Source organism: Neopelma chrysocephalum, unplaced genomic scaffold (assembly GCF_003984885.1).
Source record: "Neopelma chrysocephalum unplaced genomic scaffold, ASM398488v2 Primary Assembly neopelma1_81, whole genome shotgun sequence".
NCBI classification, from domain to species: domain Eukaryota; kingdom Metazoa; phylum Chordata; class Aves; order Passeriformes; family Pipridae; genus Neopelma; species Neopelma chrysocephalum.
In genome coordinates this window covers 3,484,073-3,502,613 of record NW_020897743.1, presented here as the reverse complement: position 1 = coordinate 3,502,613, position 18,541 = coordinate 3,484,073, and the positions used below count along the sequence as shown (strand labels likewise).

The 18,541-nt window shown below is 50.7% G+C and overlaps 2 protein-coding genes across 3 annotated transcripts in view; one reads left to right on the top strand and one right to left on the bottom strand.

Annotated features, from left to right (window-relative positions):
• Positions 1-6,175, top strand: part of RBM41 (RNA binding motif protein 41) — a 9,644-nt gene extending 3,469 nt beyond the window's left edge. The window contains exons 3-8 of one of the 2 annotated variants that reach the window (XM_027690523.1): positions 297-416; positions 528-720; positions 2,868-3,072; positions 4,432-4,808; positions 5,358-5,505; positions 5,757-6,175. In XM_027690523.1, the coding sequence (XP_027546324.1) occupies positions 297-416; positions 528-720; positions 2,868-3,072; positions 4,432-4,808; positions 5,358-5,505; positions 5,757-5,914 (1,201 nt within the window). In that variant the 3' untranslated portion in view covers positions 5,915-6,175. The remainder of the gene's footprint in view (positions 1-296; positions 417-527; positions 721-2,867; positions 3,073-4,431; positions 4,809-5,357; positions 5,506-5,756) is intronic. The other variant, XM_027690524.1, reaches the window with a different exon arrangement.
• Positions 6,176-7,044: 869 nt separating this feature from the next.
• Positions 7,045-13,535, bottom strand: NUP62CL (nucleoporin 62 C-terminal like). Its single transcript, XM_027690522.1, has 12 exons — positions 13,127-13,535; positions 11,956-12,344; positions 11,418-11,528; positions 10,861-10,989; positions 10,592-10,696; positions 10,107-10,215; positions 9,823-9,967; positions 9,379-9,428; positions 9,121-9,255; positions 8,340-8,451; positions 7,576-7,642; positions 7,045-7,265 (listed from the first exon to the last, which is right to left on the bottom strand). The coding sequence occupies exons 1-12, from the start codon at positions 13,414-13,416 to the stop codon at positions 7,174-7,176; spliced, it is 1,734 nt and encodes a 577-aa protein (XP_027546323.1). The 5' UTR covers positions 13,417-13,535; the 3' UTR covers positions 7,045-7,173.
• Positions 13,536-18,541: the final 5,006 nt, after the last annotated feature.

The following is an 18,541-nucleotide window of genomic DNA, read 5'->3' as shown; positions in this document are numbered from 1 at the left end:
AATAATAATAATAATAATAATAATAATAATAATAATAATAATAATAATAATCTTCTACCGAAATAAAAAGACCCTAAGAGTCCCTGGGGTACTTTAATGTTCTCAGAGTGGTCCCCGGTCTGTTGGCTTTTCAAGTAACATTAGTGGGAGCTTTGGTTGAGTAGTTCTGGCTCTGTGTTGTTCTTTAATTCCCATTAAAACAGCCAAAGAGGTACAGAGGTTGCAGGGGGGATGTGCTTTGAGCAGTGTTTTCCTTGGTGCCTTACTGACCACCTCTGTGCTGGGCTTGTGTGCCCCAGGGTCAACAGCAGCCTGTCCAGCGATGAGCTTCTCCTGGAAGACTTGGAGACAGAAGGGGAGAGGCAGCTGAAGACCCTCCTTCAGCAGCAGCTTGATACCACTGTCTCCATCGAGCAGTAAGTGCTGGTCTGGTCCGGGTGTGGCTGGGGAGGGAGTCCAGCCCCTTCCTGTCCCCCCGGTTTGTCAGTGCTGAGCTATTTGTGCCGTTGTGTTGCTTTGGGTCACAGGTGCAAGTCGAAGCGAAGATGCTTTGCCCCTGCGGCTTTTTACAAGCCTTTTGGGGAGGAGGCTGCGGGGGCTTTGACCTTGTCACAGTTCCAGGCCCTGGAGGAGAGCAACAAAGAGACTTCCTCTCTCCGGGAGCTGGGGCTCTCCGACTCGGAGATTCTGCTCTGGAAGAACCGGACTTCAACAAGGAAGGTGGGGCATGCTCTGCTCTCGTGTGAGTGTGGTCAGATCCCTCCCTCTAACCCTGCAGCACCCGGGTAGAAAATTCCAGTCCTTTGTAAGCCCTCTGGTAAAGAATGGCTGCTCCTTGTATCCAGCATGATCCCACATTTCTTCTGGCCTGTTTTCTTTGCTGGAGTGGTCTATGTTAAAAGCCACAGTGGAGTGAGGAGTGGGTCCTTTGGAACACAGCAGGACTTGGCTATATTCCTGCTTCTGCTTTGATAATCTCAAGCAAATAATTTCACCTGCTTATACCTGTGTAAGTAGGACTTAGAGGCTGGAAGAGAAGAAAGAGGAAACATTTCGAAGCGCCTCAACCTCCTCCTTTCAGTATCCTGATACATCCCTGGATCCCATCACTGGCTTGGGATAGCTATCTGTAAGGGAGGATTTTGTGTGTTCTCCTTAGGGGCTTGCAGGTGCTTCAAGGGCCTTGGAACAGCCCTGTGAAAATAGCAGGGCTTTCAAACCCAGTGTGTGATGGCAGGGCCAGTCTCCTCTCTGGGTGCTGTTTGCAGCAGAGCAGTGCCAAAGCAGGTTTCTCCCCTTCCCCCACCTTCACCCTTTTCTTTCACGTTCCACAGACAAGGGGCTTTTGGGGTTGTGTTGTGTCAGGTGCACTGGAGTGTGCTGCTCTCAGTTTGGTAAACTAGAAGGTGCAAACCAGGACTTGGGCTGACCCTTGGATTCCCTCTGTCTCTGCCTCTTCTTCCTGAGTGATAGCTGTGTGCAGAGAAAGGTGTCTGTGGTAATCAGCCTCTTCAGCTGAAGTCATTGTTTGCTTTGGTGTTTAAATGAAACCCAGCCCTCCCGGGGCCTGATTAAAGCTTGGTTTAGGGAGGGGTAGTGTTAGTTTAAGAATACAAATTATTGTCAACAGTACCAGTTATTACATTTAGTATGCAGCCAATTCTGGGATCATTAGAAGTGAAGATTAGCATGGAAAACGCTACTCTGACAAGAGGGAACCAGTGACATTAGGGTATGTCTTCTACTTCTTGTGAGAGAAGAAGAATATTGTGAGAGAGAGAAAGCCCAAGTCAGGTAGTGATGTGCAGCTTTGTACATGGAGGCCCTGAATGAAAGATTCCACCAAGAATGATGAGGAATGTCAGCTGCGACAGAGAGAACTTCAGATTGCCCGGGGAGCTCTTGGCAAAGTACTGAGTGCAGATTTCTGTTATTTTCAGCTGCTAAGTGGCAGCCTTTTTGAAAACAAAGTACTACAAATGATTTCTGGGAATTGCTTTTCCATTTAAACAGGCTTTTGTGCCTCAGGGAAGCTGTGAAATGGTGAATGGAAGCCATGCAGATGTGGGGCAGAGGTACCATGGGAAAGTCTTTGTTAGGTTGTGCTCAGTGCAGGGAGAAAGCCTGGTTTCTTGCCTGAGGCAGAGGGATCTGCCACAGTAATTCTCTCAAACTGAATTTGAGAAAAGAAAATCCATCCCGTAAAAGTGTGTTCCCTGGATTCTGATCGAGATGGATGGAGGAACAGAAATGCTCTTTCAGCAGCTGTGCTTTTGGCCTGGCCCTGTGCAGTGAGGTTTAGTTCTCCAGGGATGCTCATGTGCAGCCAGGTGAGGTCTGTGCTGCACTCACTGTGTGGTTCCTGGAAGGTGGCTCGAGTGATGCTGGTCAGGGCTTAGTCCTCACCATAAATCTACCCTCAGGTGCCAAATGGCAGCTTGGGGTCCACTTTCCAGCAAATAATGTTCTCTCAGTGAGGAGGTTGTAGAATAAAAGGTCATAGAAAAAAAAGCTTGGTGGAAACTTGAGTTGGGGAGTGCTATAGGAATGGGGAAAGAATTGCCAAAGGAGTTTGTGCAGTTGCTGTAGGTGGCCCTGGAAAATGGCTGTGGCTGTCAGAGGCAAGAGGGAGGCAGGCCAGGGAAAGGGAAGCAGCACAGAAAGGTCAGGAGGAAGGGGCTATTTTTCCACTTCTCTCAAGAGTTGAGCTTTCTGAGTGGTTGCAGTAACAGGACCTGTTGGGGCCCTGCTCTCTGGGGTCATTCCTGGTTGCACCCACTGCAGGGCTGGGGGATGTGAAGTTCAGCTGCTGGCCGAGCCTCTGAGGAAGAGGCCAGTTCCTGAGCAAAGCTGTGCTTGTCTTCCAGGGCTCTGGGCTGGGGGCGGCCCCAGAGGCCACGCAGGAGCGACTCCATGCCATCCAGGAGAAGATGGAAGAGCGTCAGCGCATCCTGGCTCTGCCACAGAGGTTCGCTGGCAGCAAGCAGCTGAGCCGGAGGGAGATGGAGATTGAGAATGCCCTTTTCCAGGGAACAGACCGCCACTCCTTCCTCAGGGCCCTCTACCACGAAGGTTTGGGGGCTCAGGGCTCTTCCTGCCTCGGCTCCAGCACGGAGAGCTGGGCTGTGTGGGAGTCCAACACGTCTCTGTCTGGCCTTCTGTCCCTGAAGATGTGGTTCTGTTTTGGTTCTGTGTGGGAGGGGATATTTTCCTCTCTTACAGGAGAAGAGAGAGAGTTGGTTCTCCAAAGGGTTTAATATAGAGCCTTGTAAAATGCATCTTTTTGGGGAACATGGGTCTCATGGATGTGCTGCACATACTGCAGAGCCCAGCTTGGGGTGTGGAAGAGGGGCTGGAGTTGTGCTTTGGTAGAGCCTAAAGATCTGAGTTATACAAATGCCTGTGTGGGACTAGAGATTGTTCCTTCTCTGAGGAAAACTGCAGTGTAACTAGGAGGGGAAGGAAGCAAAGGCACAGAACAGGGGAGTAGGAATGACTTGTTAAAGGCTGCTCTCTGAAGTGGAATTGGATCCAGTTGTGGATTCCCTGTACTGTGTCCATGGGATGACAGCACTTCCTGCCCCAGTGGTGGTGTCCCTAAACCTGTGGCTTAATGTGACTTTTCTAGACGAAGAGTCAAGTGTTGTGCAGAGATGGCAAAAGCTGCTCCAGGCTGCTTTAGCTGGAGAACACGTGGGTATGAAGCTCAAGCACAGGCTGATTTTTGTATGTAACAGTGTTCAGTAGAAGGTGAGGGGGAATGTCTCTCTACCCTTAGCTCCCAAAACATCCCTTTGATAAGTGTTGAAGCTGCTCAAGCTGTAATGTCCAGCTGACCCAGCATCCTCTGACCCCTATTCCCTCCTTGGGTGTCAGTGTCGTGGCATTTAGCAAAACCGAGAGGCAGCAAGGTTGAGGCTTGTGGGCTGGGAGATGCCCCTCTCACCTTTGTCCTCATTTCCATTAAAAGAATCAAAAGAGATCATTGATCAGTCCATGCCACGGACCTTCTTACACCAGGGAGCTTAATCTGATGTCCCTGGAAGCAAAAAGTTTCTATTGCATGCAGAGGTGTAGAAAGGCAGCATGGCAGATCCTGGCCATGCACGCAGGAGGAGGAAGGTGTATCTAAGGAGTCACTGGAATGTGCTGCAGATAAGCTGGTGAGGACACCTCTGGAAGAAATGAGTTCTGCACATAGCACTGGTGGAGCTGCTGCTCTCTGCAGGTTCATCCTGAGCTGGGAGACAGGCACTTGCTGGCTGCTGGGGCTGCTCTTCTTGTTCTAAACAACCTGCAGGGCCTGGCTGACAGGTGCTCAGAGGCTGGGGTGAGACAGGGTTTCTCCTCTCCATGTCTCTTCCTGCAGGCTCTGTGTTTCTTGGGTTCTTGGTGGTAGTCACGTTACCATGTTTCTCTGTTATGAATTAGATGACACTCAGAAGAAGGGAACAGATGAAAAGGACCCCATGGTTCATCTGGAGAGTGTTTACCAAGAGCTGCTGAGCAAGAAGTGCCCTGAAAAAGTCCAGCCTGCTAAGAGTGACCCCTGCTTGTGCCCTTCCCTGGCCCCGCAGGGGCCTGTGACCGAGGACTCGTCACCTCCAGACCAGGAAGAGCAAGCAGAACAGGCAGCAAGTCCCAGCATTCCTGCAACAAAGCCCCACCAGTCCTCTCCGGGGCCAGTGATTATCAAGGAGCCTGTAGAGTTTGTCCGGGAAGAGGAGATCCTCAAGAACCGCCTCTCAGAGGAAGAACTCCGGAAAATACCCAGGTTCTCGTCCTACCATCCAGGGGAGCCCAGCAAGGTAAGCTGAGATGAACCAGGGTTTGTTCTGGCTCACTAGCACGCCCTGAAGCTGCGTCAGCAGGAGAAGGCTCCTCTGCTGTTGCCTGGGGGTTGCTTGGCTGATCCTCCAGACCAAGGGAGAGAATCCTGCACTCTGGGAGGAAAGGGGACCTTGGGCTATACTGGGAGGTCACAGGCCTGGCAAAGAGTTGTGCTTCTGAGCCCAACCTTCCTGGCCCCAGCAAGTCACCAGCTAAGATGTGCACCCTCCTTTTGGACCTGGCTGAGACCAGCTGTGCTTAACTGATAGCTGAAGCTTGCTGCATTTTACAAGTGACTGAAACTGTCAGCACTTGGTGCAGGTAAGCACAGGGATGCCTTGAGTTCAGAGCTGCCTTTCTCTGTGCACCCACCCATCTTCCAAACATCATCATTAGCACACGGGTGTGAGGGCTCTGGGGTGGCAGAGAGGCTGAACTAATTCACACCCTTGATCTGCACGGACTTGGGACCAGGCTGAAAAGTGTCTTTGCATGGCAAGGGATGACCCTCTGTGTCCCTGGATCAGGTGCTGTATTTGAAGAACCTGGGCCCTCGGGTGACGATGAAGGACCTGGTGTCCTTGTTTGCCCGGTTCCAGAAGGAGGACAGCCCTCTGATCCAGTTCCGCCTCCTCAGCGGGCGGATGAGGGATCAGGCCTTCATCACCTTCCCCGGTGAGTTGCTGTGTTGCTTCCCTTGTGCCTCTCAGTTCTTCCCTGACCCCTAAAGGTGCCACATCTTCCCACAGGGCACTGGGCTGCTGCTCAGCCTGCTCTCCAAGGAGAAGGAGGGGAATTCGCTCCCTCCTCTTCCTATCACATCATAGTCTTTTCCTTGGATTGGAAGAGGATATATCAGAGCAGAAGTGATGCTGTGCCAGCACGTGCTGGGTGACCTGTGCCCACTGTGTTCTCTCTTGTTGCAGATACTGAGTCTGCCCAGAGTGCCCTGCAGCTGCTGAACGGGTACAACCTGCAGGGGAAGCCACTGGTGATTGAATTTGGGAAAAGCAAGAAGCATTTGCCAGAGGCTGGTGCTGCCATCCCCAGCTCCTCTGCTGCAGAGAACCCCCCTGCCACGTGAGGGTGGATAACCAGGAGCCTTGTGGAGTTCAGTGAGCCGTGGGAACTCCTTGGTTGTACCTGGGACAGCGAAGGACTGTTGGGAGTTAATGTGCAGGTCCAATTATCTCAGGGTGGGGAAGGGAGAGAGATGGGCACTGCCTTTACACTGTTGGGGTGGACTGGCCTTTTCCTCCTGTTCCACAGGTGTGTTTGCCTTCTCAGCCTTTTGAGGCAGGGAGGGAGAGAGGAGGCCGTGTAAATAAATGCATTTATTATGGTATTTCCACACTGTGTGCTTATTCACATTTGTGCTCCACAAGTGTTCTTCTCCAAGTGTACTGCACCCTGCTGATGCAGGGCTGTGTCCACAGCTCAGTCCTGGCCTCTGTGCTTGTAGCTGCAGTACCTGACCAGGGTGGCTGCTGCCCTGTCTCTGGTGATGTTGCTACAGGACAAGAAAAAAGTCTGTCCCTTTTCTTCCAGGTGCTGTGGCTGCACGGGTACGTAATTACGTGGGTGCTTATGATGGGAAATACACCTTGGCTCCTCACTGTGGATGCCCCTAAAGCCCTGTGGCATGGAGGATGGCTGCTCTGTGGGGTGACATTAATGGCAGACACTGTGGTTTATCTGCTGCCCTGCTTTACTGCTTTTTTGTGAAAAGCACTTGCTTGGGAAGCACATGCTTCCCACAGCATGCCAGTGTTCAGGGGAGAGCAACATCCCAGCTCTGGGGGATGGTGGGTGAGGGAACCCAGTTTGCTCTTGCCCAAAGCACAGAAAACAAGGCTCACTTTCAGAAGTGGAAGGATACTTAATTTAAACACCAACTCCAGTGTGCCAGGTCAGGGACTGCAGTCTCTCAGACTGCTGCAGCTCCTCTGAGGATGGCTCTTCATCCAACCATCTCTTAAAGACCCAAGAAAAAGCTTATTAAGTCACAATTGCACATATTAAAGTTACATTTAAGCACCAGAGAACTCGGCCAGGGAGGCACAGCCTGCCCAGAGCCCTCCCAGGCAGCATTTGTGTATCCCACCAGTCTGCAGGCAGTGCTGAAGGACAAAGAGCCCACACCTCCTGCACAAACTTCACACAGTTCCTCAGACTGAGGTCAGGGAACTCCTCTCCAACACCACAAAGACTGGCTTTGGAACAAACAACACATTTTATTGCAAGAAAAAGAAGCAAAGGCAGGTCATCATTTCAGACCTCAGTTCCCAAACAGCTCTGTTTTCTGGGGAGGGTTTATGTTAACCCGTTACACTTGGGAGTCCTTCAGTCAAAGGTGATGCGAAAACTGCGCTCCTGCTCCTTGCGGCGGCTCTCGCAAACCTTGGTCACCTCTTCCACCTTCCTCTGCAGCACAGCTGGGGGAGAAACAAGGGATTAATCTCACAGTCACCCCCAGAACACAACCCTGCACACTTGTGCCCACAGAAGGAGAAAGAAAAACATTCAAGCAGGGCTTTTTTGGGTAAAATCTTAGCAGTTGCCAGCAACTACTTCTCAGCAGAGGCCCCTAACCAGGCACATCAGGGGAACTCAAGCACAGAAGGGACACTGACATTGAAGGCGAGGAGGAAAAGATTCCTCAGGGATCTTCAGCAATTCAATGACTCCCACACATGCTACCTGCTTTCCATTTACATTCCCAAAAGGCTGCAAGATGAGTCTCACCTGAGTTCTGGTCAATCCACTGCAGGGAATCCATGTGTGCATTCAAAATTTTACAGATCTGCTGAAGCTGAGCAGAAAGAGAAGGTGCAAGTCAGTTGTTACACTACATAAACACTAAGAGGAGTAAGAGAGAGCCTGCCTTCCCTTCCTTTGGAACAGGGTGCAGCCAAGTTTTTCACTGTTCAGCTCCCCTAACTGAGCAGCCACTTTCCCAGGGAAGTCTGGGCAGCAACCCTGCTGCTTTCCTTCTCTTTACCATCAGGAAAACTAATTTAGATTATATGTCTGTGGCTTATTCTAATTTAGACCTAGGAACCATCAGAACATTCATCACCCTAGGCTTCTGGTGGCAAAATTAAAAATAAATGTGGAAAATTCAGTCTACAATACTGAAGGGAAATTTTTAATGAAAAATAAGCTTCTCAGTAAAGCCATAAGGAGTATCAAGATTAATTTAATATATATCAGAAAGAGCTGGTTATTCAGATCTTGTTTTCATGAGGATACAAAAATGGTATAAGGAAAATGTATTGACGTTTATGGGGGGCATTCTGAACAAAATTTAGATTTGCCACAGGACAGATGCAAGTGGTGGAGGCTGATCAATGTTAAACGCCTCTGAAACAAAGCACAATTTAGGAAGAAATTAATCAACAAGCAAACCACCAGAGTTCATACCAGAATGAGATGCTCTGAACACTGTTAACAGAACTGCAGGGTAATTAAATGTCCTTTGCCAAAGTTAAAGAAAAGCTTGCATTTACCGGGTCACTCGTGTCTGCTGGGCCTCTTGATGTGTTCAAGTGCTCAGTGATGTCCTTCAGGTCTTGTGCCATGCGCTTCAACTGAGCATCAATGTTTTCAGCCAGTTTGTAGCTGCAGAACACAAGGCAACCAAGATCAGAACATTTTAAGTGACCTTTGAAAATCTGCTCCCAGTCACACCAACTATGGGCAATCACAATTAGCCTCCATGTCTTGCAGCCAAGACATAGGAGCAGCACCCTGAGAGGCTCCACCACATGCATGAAGAGACTCCTAAACCCCTCTCAACAGATACATGGAGACAGACAAGCAATAAATAGTGTGAAGGGCTTCCTGGAAAGCTTTGTCAGAACTGAATTAGCCTGCAGTCTTTATAATTCATTCTCTCCTGAACCAAACACTACCTTTAATTACTCTGCTATGATGCATCGCTTAAGGCTTATGAGGATGCCAGTGCCACACCTAGTGTGTTCTGCTCTCATCACTTCTATCACTACAGAATCAGTAATTTTCAGAAATCATCCAAAAATTAGTAAGCTCTTCCCAGACAGCTGATTAGACCAACATCCAAAGAGCTTTTCATGCTGACTCGAGGGCTTCCACTCACAATTCCCATTTCTAATGAGTAAAATCTAAGTTGTCATGCACAAAACAGGGTTAAATATCTGAGAGCAGCCATTGAAGGTTCAATACTGTCCTGCATCCCAACTCCACTTCCTGCTGACTGGTCATGACCCCAGGAGTCTGCTCACACACATCCCAAGCAGGTTTCTGCCTTACGTCCTCTCCCGCTCTTCATCCGCGTGCTGCAAGTAGATGGTCCCACTCTGCTCCTTCACAGACTCCTCCAGAGGAGTCAACAAGTCCTCAAGCTCCTTCTGCTGTGACAGAATGAAGTCGAGTTCCTGATCCAGTCTGAAAAGAGGAAATGCCAATTTTAATAAACCCTACAGGTTATAAACATTCTAGAGCTGTCATACAACCAGGCACAACAAAAAAACCCCAACAAAATCATCTCAGGTGTTCATAGTTTCTTACCTCTTCTGATCAACCTTCACCTTCTCTACTTCTCTGTGTAATGAAGTTATCTGGAAATAGAAGACACTTCATTAGACCTTGTAAACTCAAAAGACAACTCCCCAAAGAGGAGGAGTGGGAGCGAGAAAGCAGCACCACACAACAGACAGTTACGTACAGATTTACAGACCAAAGATGGACTAAGGGAGGCTCAGCTTGGAATGCTCCCCCTAAAAGAATTTGTCATCAAAGTTCTGTGACTCAGCCAAGCCACAGAACAGATTCCCAAGCTCCAATGCATCAAGAATAGAACACACAGAGATTTGTGAAAAACAGCCAGACAGAATTCACATCTCTTTTTCTCACAAGTCTAAAGTGCCACGCACTGGTTTGTTGCCTCTGTAACACTGAAGGCCTTAGAGGATCTCAGCAAGCAAAATCAGGTTACACTGGACATGTCCTCACCTTCTCTCCATTCTCTATCAGCATCCGATCCCAGGCATTCACTTGTGTCGCTTGATGGAGGAAGTGTTTCTCTTGGTCTTCCAGTTCCAGGCTCCACTTGTTTATCAAACTCTCCAGCTGGGCATAAGTCATCACTGGAGGTGTGCTGAGAGGGAGTGAGGGGCAGGACAGAACACAAGGTCAGAAAAGAGAAGGGAAGCACGACAACACTCCTTTCTCCTTCCTCCATCAGCACTGCAGCAGCTCTCGCCCCGGTCAGGAAATACTGGTAACAAAACACTCACCTGGTTGTGGTGGTTGTGGTTGTGGCAGCTGTGGAGGTCACAGCTCCAATGGCACCAGTTGTAGTTAATGGCTTCAGATTCAAAGGAAAGCCAGAAGCAGAAGTAGTACCTGGGAAGAAGAGATTCAAGTCAAGTAACAGAAGAGGATACATCTGGTAGGTAACAAACTGCAGCAGCTCCAGAAGGCCCCTCTGGAAAAAAAAAAGCAAACCCCACATCTGTCAAAAAGAGAATGAAAACATCACTTGCCCACACCACTCTCAATCTCCTCATGTTCTACTACCAGACCTAATAACTACCAGCACACCCAGTTACACTTCTGCATCTTTGCAGGAGATGAGACTTCTATGTTCCCAAAACAAGATGGAATAGGAGGATCAAAGAAAGGACTGTGTTCTTTTCAGTTACTGGAGGACTTTTCAAGTCAGAACTGCTGTGCTGCTACTCTTTCTTCTTTTCAGCTACTTTCAGCATCTCATTCCTACCAGTGGCAGTGCTTGTTGTGGCAGCTGTTGTTCCAGGAACTTTTAATCCAAACCCAAGTGTCCCCAGACCGGCAGTCCCAGTGGAACCAGTGGAAGTGGCACCAACTGTAAACAGAAAACAACATTAAGAGGTTGGAAAAGATCTGCCCTGCCCGCTCACGCCTCTCACCCCAGCAGCAGCAGCAGAGCCCACAGGTGCCACCAGCCCTGCTGCTCATTTATTCACCCAGTAAATAAAACCTGGATAAAGGCTGTGTGGAGTGACTCACGTGAGAGGCCCGTGGTGGTGGACGACGTCGCGGCCGAAGAACTGGCGACGGACGAGAACAACGTGGGCCCTGTCGGAGCCAGCGCAGGGGTGGTGCTGGTGGAGGCCGTTGTAGCAGCTGTGGATGTTACTGCAAAGAGAAAAAGCTCCACCTTGGACAAGCACAGCACACGGAGCTCCCACCCAATGCAGGACCCTCCCGCTGAGAAGGCGACACAAACTGCCTGACTGCACCAGGTTCTTAGGGATGTCAGGATTTTACCGGCTTTTCCTCTTACTCTGCCTCAACACTCTCTGCTCTTTCCCAGGGAACCCCTTATGCCTGTGGCTCCCTTCCACTATGCTCCCACAAGTACAGAACAGAATGTGGCATGTGGGATGCAATCAAAAACACAGGACACCACATCCAATGGCTCTGTGAGCTGTCACGGATCTCCACTGCCAGAGCAAACCTACAGCAACAAATGCTTCTACAGCCCCTTCCCAGACTCCAGCCTAGAAAAATATCCCCAGAAGGACAGCAGACTCACAAACTCTTAAGGAAATATTTCCTCCTACCTCCCAGCTTGGTTCCAAAGGTCAGGGTGGGTGCCTGGGTGGTACTTGTGGTCAGTGTTGCTGTGGGTGCACTCGTAGCTGCTGTTGAAGTCAATGACCCAAAGGTTAGACCTGGAACAAGTAAAAGCAAAAGGAAAAGATGAACTTTTTCCTACAGGACACTGAGCTTTGGGCAGACTCTGCAGGAGGGGGCAGGTTCCTGCCCTCAGGGAGGTGAACCACCGTCTGGCACTGTCAGCCAGACTCATCCTGCAGCCCCTGCTCCCCTCCACTCCCAGCCCTTTCCCTCTGCACCAGCAAATCACCCAAAATACATTTAAACACTGCTTCCCAGGCAGCTGGCACTTCTACACACACTGCCAGAATTATTCAGCCTCACTCTCCAAACCCAAAGGCTAAAGAGCCATTGTTGCCCACCCCTGCAGACCTTGGACAGGCCTGTCAGACACAGCACTGACTCCAGCCCCTGCTCCAATCCAGAGGCTGCAGAACCTCCTCTCCCTCCCCAGCTGCCGCCCCCATCCCAGCGCTCACTCACCTGTGGGCTGCCCCCCGAGGCTGAAGGTGGTGGCAGCTGCCGGGGTGGCAGCTCCCAGGGGGGCCGTGGTGGTGGCAGCAGCTGCAGGGCTCGTGCCAAAGGTCAGCCCTGTGGACGTAGCCTGTGGGGCTGGGGTGCCAATGTTAAACCCGGCTGTTCCCGCCTGGGTCGTGGTGCCACTGGAGAAGGTGAACCCTCCCGTCGTCCCAGTCTGAGCCGTGCTGGTGCTGCTGGTGCCAGCAGTGCCAAAGGCAAAGCCAGATGGGGCTGCTGCTGCTTGACTGGAGGGCGTGCTGGTTGCCACAGAGCCACCGAATGCAAAGCCCCCCGTGATTCCAGGAGCCTGAGTTGCAGTGCTGGTCCCAAAGTTTACTTTCGGTGTGCTTGCCCTAGAGAGGGAAAGAAAAGAAGCCAACCTGCTTGAGACACACATCCAGTCGAGTACTCAGTCACCTTTCTCACAGACCATTTGCTGACAGCAGAAACCACCTCACAAAGAGATGCACACCTGGCCAGGTTTGTGTTCTGATTCCGACAGGAGACTGTATCCAACTCCTGCCACCTGCCATCCTCCCTTAGGGCTCTTTAGACTGACTCTCCCTTCACTACCTCCACCCACCCGGACACCACAGAACATTTATGGCAGCGAAAGAGAAGTTGCTCCTTCTCGCACTTCTCAGTCACTCCCTCTACACAAGGCTGGGGTTTTTTCTGCTCACTTTTACTGCTCGTCCCCATCTGAGCTCCCTTCCCACTGATCCCATCTGGCAAAGCTTCGACAGCAGCAGTTCTGAAGAGCCACTCCAGAGCTCACAGCCTTTCCTAAGGACAAAACGCTCCCAACTGGCCCAGGAATCATTCTGGGCGCTCCAGATTTGGGTCAGAAAGGACAAGACTTTTTATGCTTGCGGGCAAAGCTTTATCATATCTCTGTCCGGGCGTCTCTACCCCAGTCACAGAGGGAAGCGTGGAGCAGCTCATGCCCAGCGCCCACCCGGAAACATCAGCGGGGACGAGTCACGGGGCTCGCTGAGCACTTTCCCAATAACACCCTACAGGGAGCTGGGAATTCCCGGGCACCAGAGCCAGGGGCTCGCTCCCTCGGGAACCCGTCTCCAAGCCCCCCCGAAGCCCCGAGCAGGACACCCCCGTCGCGCCCCCCCGGTCTCACCCCAGCGGGAACGCGGCGGCGGCGGGGGCGGCGGCGGGGGCGGTGGTGGCCGGGCCGAAGCTGAAGCCGGGGCCGGGCTGCGTGGGCCTGCTGAAGGAGAAGAGCCCGGTGGGCTGGCCGCCGCCCGCCGCCGGGGCCGCGGTGCCGAAGCTGAATCCGCCCGAGGCGGCGGGCGCGGGGGCGGAGAAGGAGAAGCCGCTCGTGGTCGTGGTGGCGGCGGCGGCCGCTTTGGGCGCGCCCAGGCTGAAGGCGCCGCCCGGCGCGGCCGCCCCGAAGTTGAACTGGCTCATGGCGCGGCGGGAGAGGCGGAGAGGGAGAGAGGGAACGAGGGAATGAGGAAAAGAGAGAAAGAAGGAAACAGGGAAAGCGCGACCCGCGGACTCCGGGCGCGCTCCCGCCGCGCGCCGCGATGGCGTCACCGCGCCCGGTGCGCGCCCGCCTCCGCCCGCCCCCGCGCTTTTTCCCGCCCTCATCGGCTATTGGTTCGTCCTGCCGCCACTCGTGATTCCGCGGCTGCGATTGGCTCGCGGGGCGGCGGGGGGGCGGGGCGTTGCTGTGGGGACGGGGACGCGCGTGAGGGGGCTCGTTGCTGTCTGGGCAGGAATCCTTAAAGCAGGGCATTTAAATTAAGAACATGCTTCGCTTGCTTTGCTAGCTTCCTGACCTCTTTTTTTTTTTTTCTTTCCCCTGATGCCTTTAAAATAACAGCCTTTGAATGTCGAGGAAAAGAGCTTTCCTGGAGGGTTGGATGGGTGTAAGTTAAATGTGCTCGATGAATTACAGTCCAATGGCAAAACTGTTAATAAAATACAGTTTCTTGTTGAGGGCTCCTGACCTGTTGGAGAATAAAAAAGCTTTAGTTCCTTACTGAAAATTGTGGCTCAGATGCCAAGTAGAAAGAAAGAACAGGTAGAGCTGGGGCTAAGAACAATTATCTGGATGTTACTGAAGGGAAATTCTTTTCTCCAATCAACGAATTCCAGGGTGCAACGGGTTCATGCAGCTGGATTGTGGTTATGTGTTGAAGCTCAGCATTTCACAAAGATAGATAAGATAGCCTTTATCATAAACTAGAGAGGAAATCAGTTGGCTCTGAAGGCTGATAAGTAAGTTTTTACAGCCTAGAAACTAGATAATAAAGGCACTTTTCAACAGAGGAGGGAACTAATACCGGACTGCCTCTAAAGATCATTTCTCAAGTTTGCAATATTGTCTGAGGGTGGAAACCTAAGAATATGTTGGGCAGTTCAGTGAAAACACCTGCGCGATACTTGTGGCTGCCAGAAAAGTAACAGTTACATTTCTGCTTTAAACCTGTATATGCTGGATTTTTATCTCACTCTTCGGGACATCACTGCAAACGTACAGTGATGCCCAGAGGGAACTTTTCCTGTAGAGTGTTTCCATGTAACTCCTGACTGTGGCAGTTCCTTCCCTTGGAAGCAGCTGTTACGAGTGATCTGTGCTGGCACACACGGGTTACGCGGCATTTCTGTGCTGGAGGTGTCGCCAAGATCAAGTTGGCCTGCACCTCACACCAAAACAACCTCCACTGAGAAAAAAAGACAGGTTATTGTTACAGAGGACTCTTCTGAGGGCAACAGAAGGCCCAACATGCCAACCAGTTTGTAAGGTCCCCAAGGAATCTGCTGTTGAAGGTACTGGGGTCCGTGAATGCTGGTCACTTTTTAAGAGCCACCTCTTCAGACCATGGAGCAGGCAATTCCAAAGCATCAGAAGTCAAGGAAGGCCACCTTGGATAAGCAGGGATCTTCTTCTAGAACTCTGGTGGAAGAGGAAAGTGTGTGGACATTGGAAGCAAGGACAGGTGGCACAGGAAGACCAGAGAGGTGCTGTTCATCATCGTAAGGATAAAATTCCTGTGGACAAAGCTCAATTAGCATTTAAGCTGGCCAGTAAAGGACAGCAAAAAGGACTTTTTAAAACATCTTGACAGCAAAAGGGTGATCAGAGATAACATTGGTCCATACTTGACAAGGTTGGTCACCTCACTAATGGGGGCATAGTCAAAACAGAGATGTTTAATGCCTTCTTTGCCTCTGTCTTCAACACCAGTGATAGGCCCTGGGACCCCCAGAGCTCTGTGCTGGAAAACTGTCGCTGGAGGGATAATAAACTCCCAACCAAACCTGAACTTGTCTGAGACTTTGCTGCTCCAGCTGGATGCACATGAATCAATGGGGCACGATGGGATTCATCCCAGGGTACTGAAAAAGCTGGCTGATGTCATCATGGGACCTCTCTCCATTATTTTTCAAGTCTTGGGAGTCTGGAGTTCCACATGACTGGAGGCTGGAAAATGTCCCAGTTTTCAAGGAGGGTAGGAAGGAAGACCCTGGTAATTACAGGCCTGTCAGTCTCACTTCAGCGCCTGGTAAAATGATGGAGGGTTATTTTTCTGGGCATTATTGAAAAGCACTTGAAAGACAACACAGTCTTTTAGCTTCCAGCAAGGAAGCAGGTTTCTGGCTGAGGGAATTTCTCTGGATAAGTCTCACATTCTCATTAAGTTTGGGGATGGGAAGGGGGAGTTTGAGACACAATTTATTTGTTTCTCTTTTTTATTTGTTCACGTATTTCCAACTGCTCTTTCCCCCTCGAGAAACCCTTGCTGCCCATGTCCTGAGAGAACGAGGTGACCTGCTCCCACACGGTGGCACTGCTGGCCTGGCTGTGTCCCTGCTGCCTGCCAGGGAAGGGTCTGCAGTGAGGCTGCTGGGCTCTCCTGAGAACAGGCCAGTGGACCTTGGCATCTCTCTCTCTGTGCCCTCTGCACCCGATCTGGGTGACCTTCTGCTCCTCCTTGCCAGATCTTGGGGAAGGAGAAGGGCGCTGGGTTACACCAGCGTTGAAAACATTGTGTGATGAGAACAGTCCTGCTCACCCCTCGCTGGCTCAGGGCACTTATTCTCAAAGATGCTTCTCTCATCATGATGGTGGGGCCAAACACCTCCTGTTTTCCCTGCCTTGGCTCAGACCCCTCTTGTTTCTCTTCACTGCTGCCATGCTGAACTACTCTTTCCAAACATAAGCTCTCCACAGCACCTCCAACAAGCTCCATCAACATCTTTACCTTCCAACCCTGTTCATCTCTCCCAGCATCCCTGCTTTTTTCTATGCTTTTCCTTGTGCCCACATTCCTCATCCCGTTTAAGGACTCTGGGAATCCATCCGAGGGCCTGGGCCGTAACACAGACCTGCAGATGGACTGGCCTTTCCCTTCCTGAAGTCAGGCTTTGAATTGTGTTACAAATGGGTCAGGTATCCTCTGCTTTCTTCACCTGTGCTCTTGGTCATCATTCTGGCAGGGCAGGGGGCTCTCCTTACCCTCCTCTGGCCTTACAGGACCAGCATGGCTCTTCTGTGGCCAAACTGGAGTCTTCTTGTGACTGACACAATGCCTGGCTGGGGCTAGAGCGCCGTGGTGCCGAGGTTTGGGATTTGGGCCCCTTCACTCTGTGAGGCAGCCTGGCATCCATTGGTCTGATCAGCCCACGCAGCAGCTAAACTGGGTCCCTGCCTGTGTTTTCCTCTTGAGCGTGTCTGTCTGTTTGTTAAATAATGTAGCGACACGAGGTCCCTTGAACTCAATTTATCTTCCTGTGTAGCTATGGGAACGGCCCGTGGTGTGGTGACGCTGGGGCTTGCAGTGAGATCTGCTGCAAGGCTCTGGGTTAGCCTGGCTGAGCCCAGCTCCTTCCAGCAGGTGCTGTCCTGCCTGGCAGCTCTGCCTTTAGGCTTATTTTCTTAGACTTCTCTTTAGCCAGCAGAGTGACTCTCCTTTTAATCTGGAAAACGCTGAGGACTATGGGGGGGTTTGGAGGAAGACAAGGGCTTTGAGAGCAGCCAGACGTGAAAAGGGGAGCAGTTACACTCAAAGGATGCTGCAACTCCCTGTGCTGCCTGCAGTATGTGGTTCATGGGAAGAAGCTAAGGACAAGTGCAAGTAGTTCAATATTGTTCAAGCCTGGACTTATTTCCAGCTCAGAAGCATCTTGAGTCAAACCTGATTTCTCACAGGTGACTTGCTCAAAGGAGTCGGGGAGAACCTGCCCTTACAGTCACACATTCCCTGTCCTTCCTGACGCACATTCCCTCTTCCAGGTCATGGGCATGGAGGAGAAGGTGTGTGGGTGGCCAGCTCAGCATTGCTCCTTTGGCTCAAACACTTCATTTTACCTGGAAAAGCACAAGATCATGAGACAGAAACTAGTGGCTTAGGTGGTATCACCAAACATGTGTAGAATATGTTGCCTGAGAGTCAGAGTTGAGCAACACAGTGATGTGAACAGAGAGTGCCCCATGCTGCATGGGGAGGACTTTGCCACATCATTTCTGCCACGGCTGCACTTGCACGTGTCACTGCAGAAGTGACTTTCACGGTTGCTGGTGGAGGTAGAAAGGATGTGTCTCTACAACTGTGTTTTTTCTGCAGTCTGTAGGTGCTGTCTCTGTGTCTACCATTTTTGATGTCCTGCCTGGTTGAATCCTGTTTCATTTTCAGCTCATGTTTCTAGATCTCAGAGCTGTTTCTGTGACCTCTCTTGACATTTTCAGATTGTGTGGTTTAGTGTGTTTTCAGGACAGTGCTGCAGGTGTTAGGACTTGAGCTTGAAGGCAGCTCCCTTACCTCCCTCCATTCATGGTTTTCATTCATGTTTGTTTTTTTGCTTTTGACATCTCTCCAGCTGGTCCTCAAACCAGAGGCCTACACCCCCACCTTATTTAGTTTTCAATAGAGCTGTTGAAGAGATTGAATCTGTACCAGGACATCACAGTGAGACGAAGTGTTCCTTAATTCCTATATGTTTGCATTAGTTTTTATGGTTGCATGAAATACGATTTCTGAAGTACAAAATAGCCAGTGATCTCGGGGAGCAGCCATGCTTCTGATCGTTCTAGGAAGTTTCATCCCAAAAGCCAGTCATCCTTTGAAGCATCTACCCTGGGTAGGTGAAGAGACAGACCTTTATTTTCTCCTCCAAAGCTGCTTCTAAAGCAGGAAGTGTCCACACCTCCTTCAGACTTGGCCTCAATGTTTTTCACGGCACATATGTGTTGAGCCAGTAATCTTAGCTGCTGCTCCTCCCCCTCTTTGCACCTTGTTTATTCCCTAATAGCTATTCTAGTTAGCTATTCTAGCTAGTTATAGCTATAATATAGCTATTCTAGCGGTAACTATAATAGCTAGTTATCTATTCTAACTAGGTCTGGTTTCTGAACTTTATCCCTAGTATACTTTACCTTACTTTTCTAGGTTATTCACAGATAACACTAATGTTTTTCATGGCATGTGCAGAGCCCTTGAGCTAGAACCTGTCTCCGTGAGGGAGCTGTGGCACAGCCTGTACAACTCAGAGCTCCTCCTGGTTTATTCCTGCCACCCAGGGAAAG

What these genes read in the sequence shown, in the direction of transcription:
- NUP62CL (XM_027690522.1), bottom strand. Translation starts at nt 13,416, where the DNA reads ATGAGCCAGTTCAACTTCGGGGCGGCCGCGCCGGGCGGCGCCTTCAGC. An exon ending in CACAACAAGCACTGCCACTG is followed by an intron (nt 10,216 to 10,591) that starts GTAGGAATGAGA and finishes TCTTCTTCCCAG; the next exon opens with GTACTACTTCTGCTTCTGGC. An exon ending in CAGCAGACACGAGTGACCCG is followed by an intron (nt 7,643 to 8,339) that starts GTAAATGCAAGC and finishes CTTTCTGCTCAG; the next exon opens with CTTCAGCAGATCTGTAAAAT.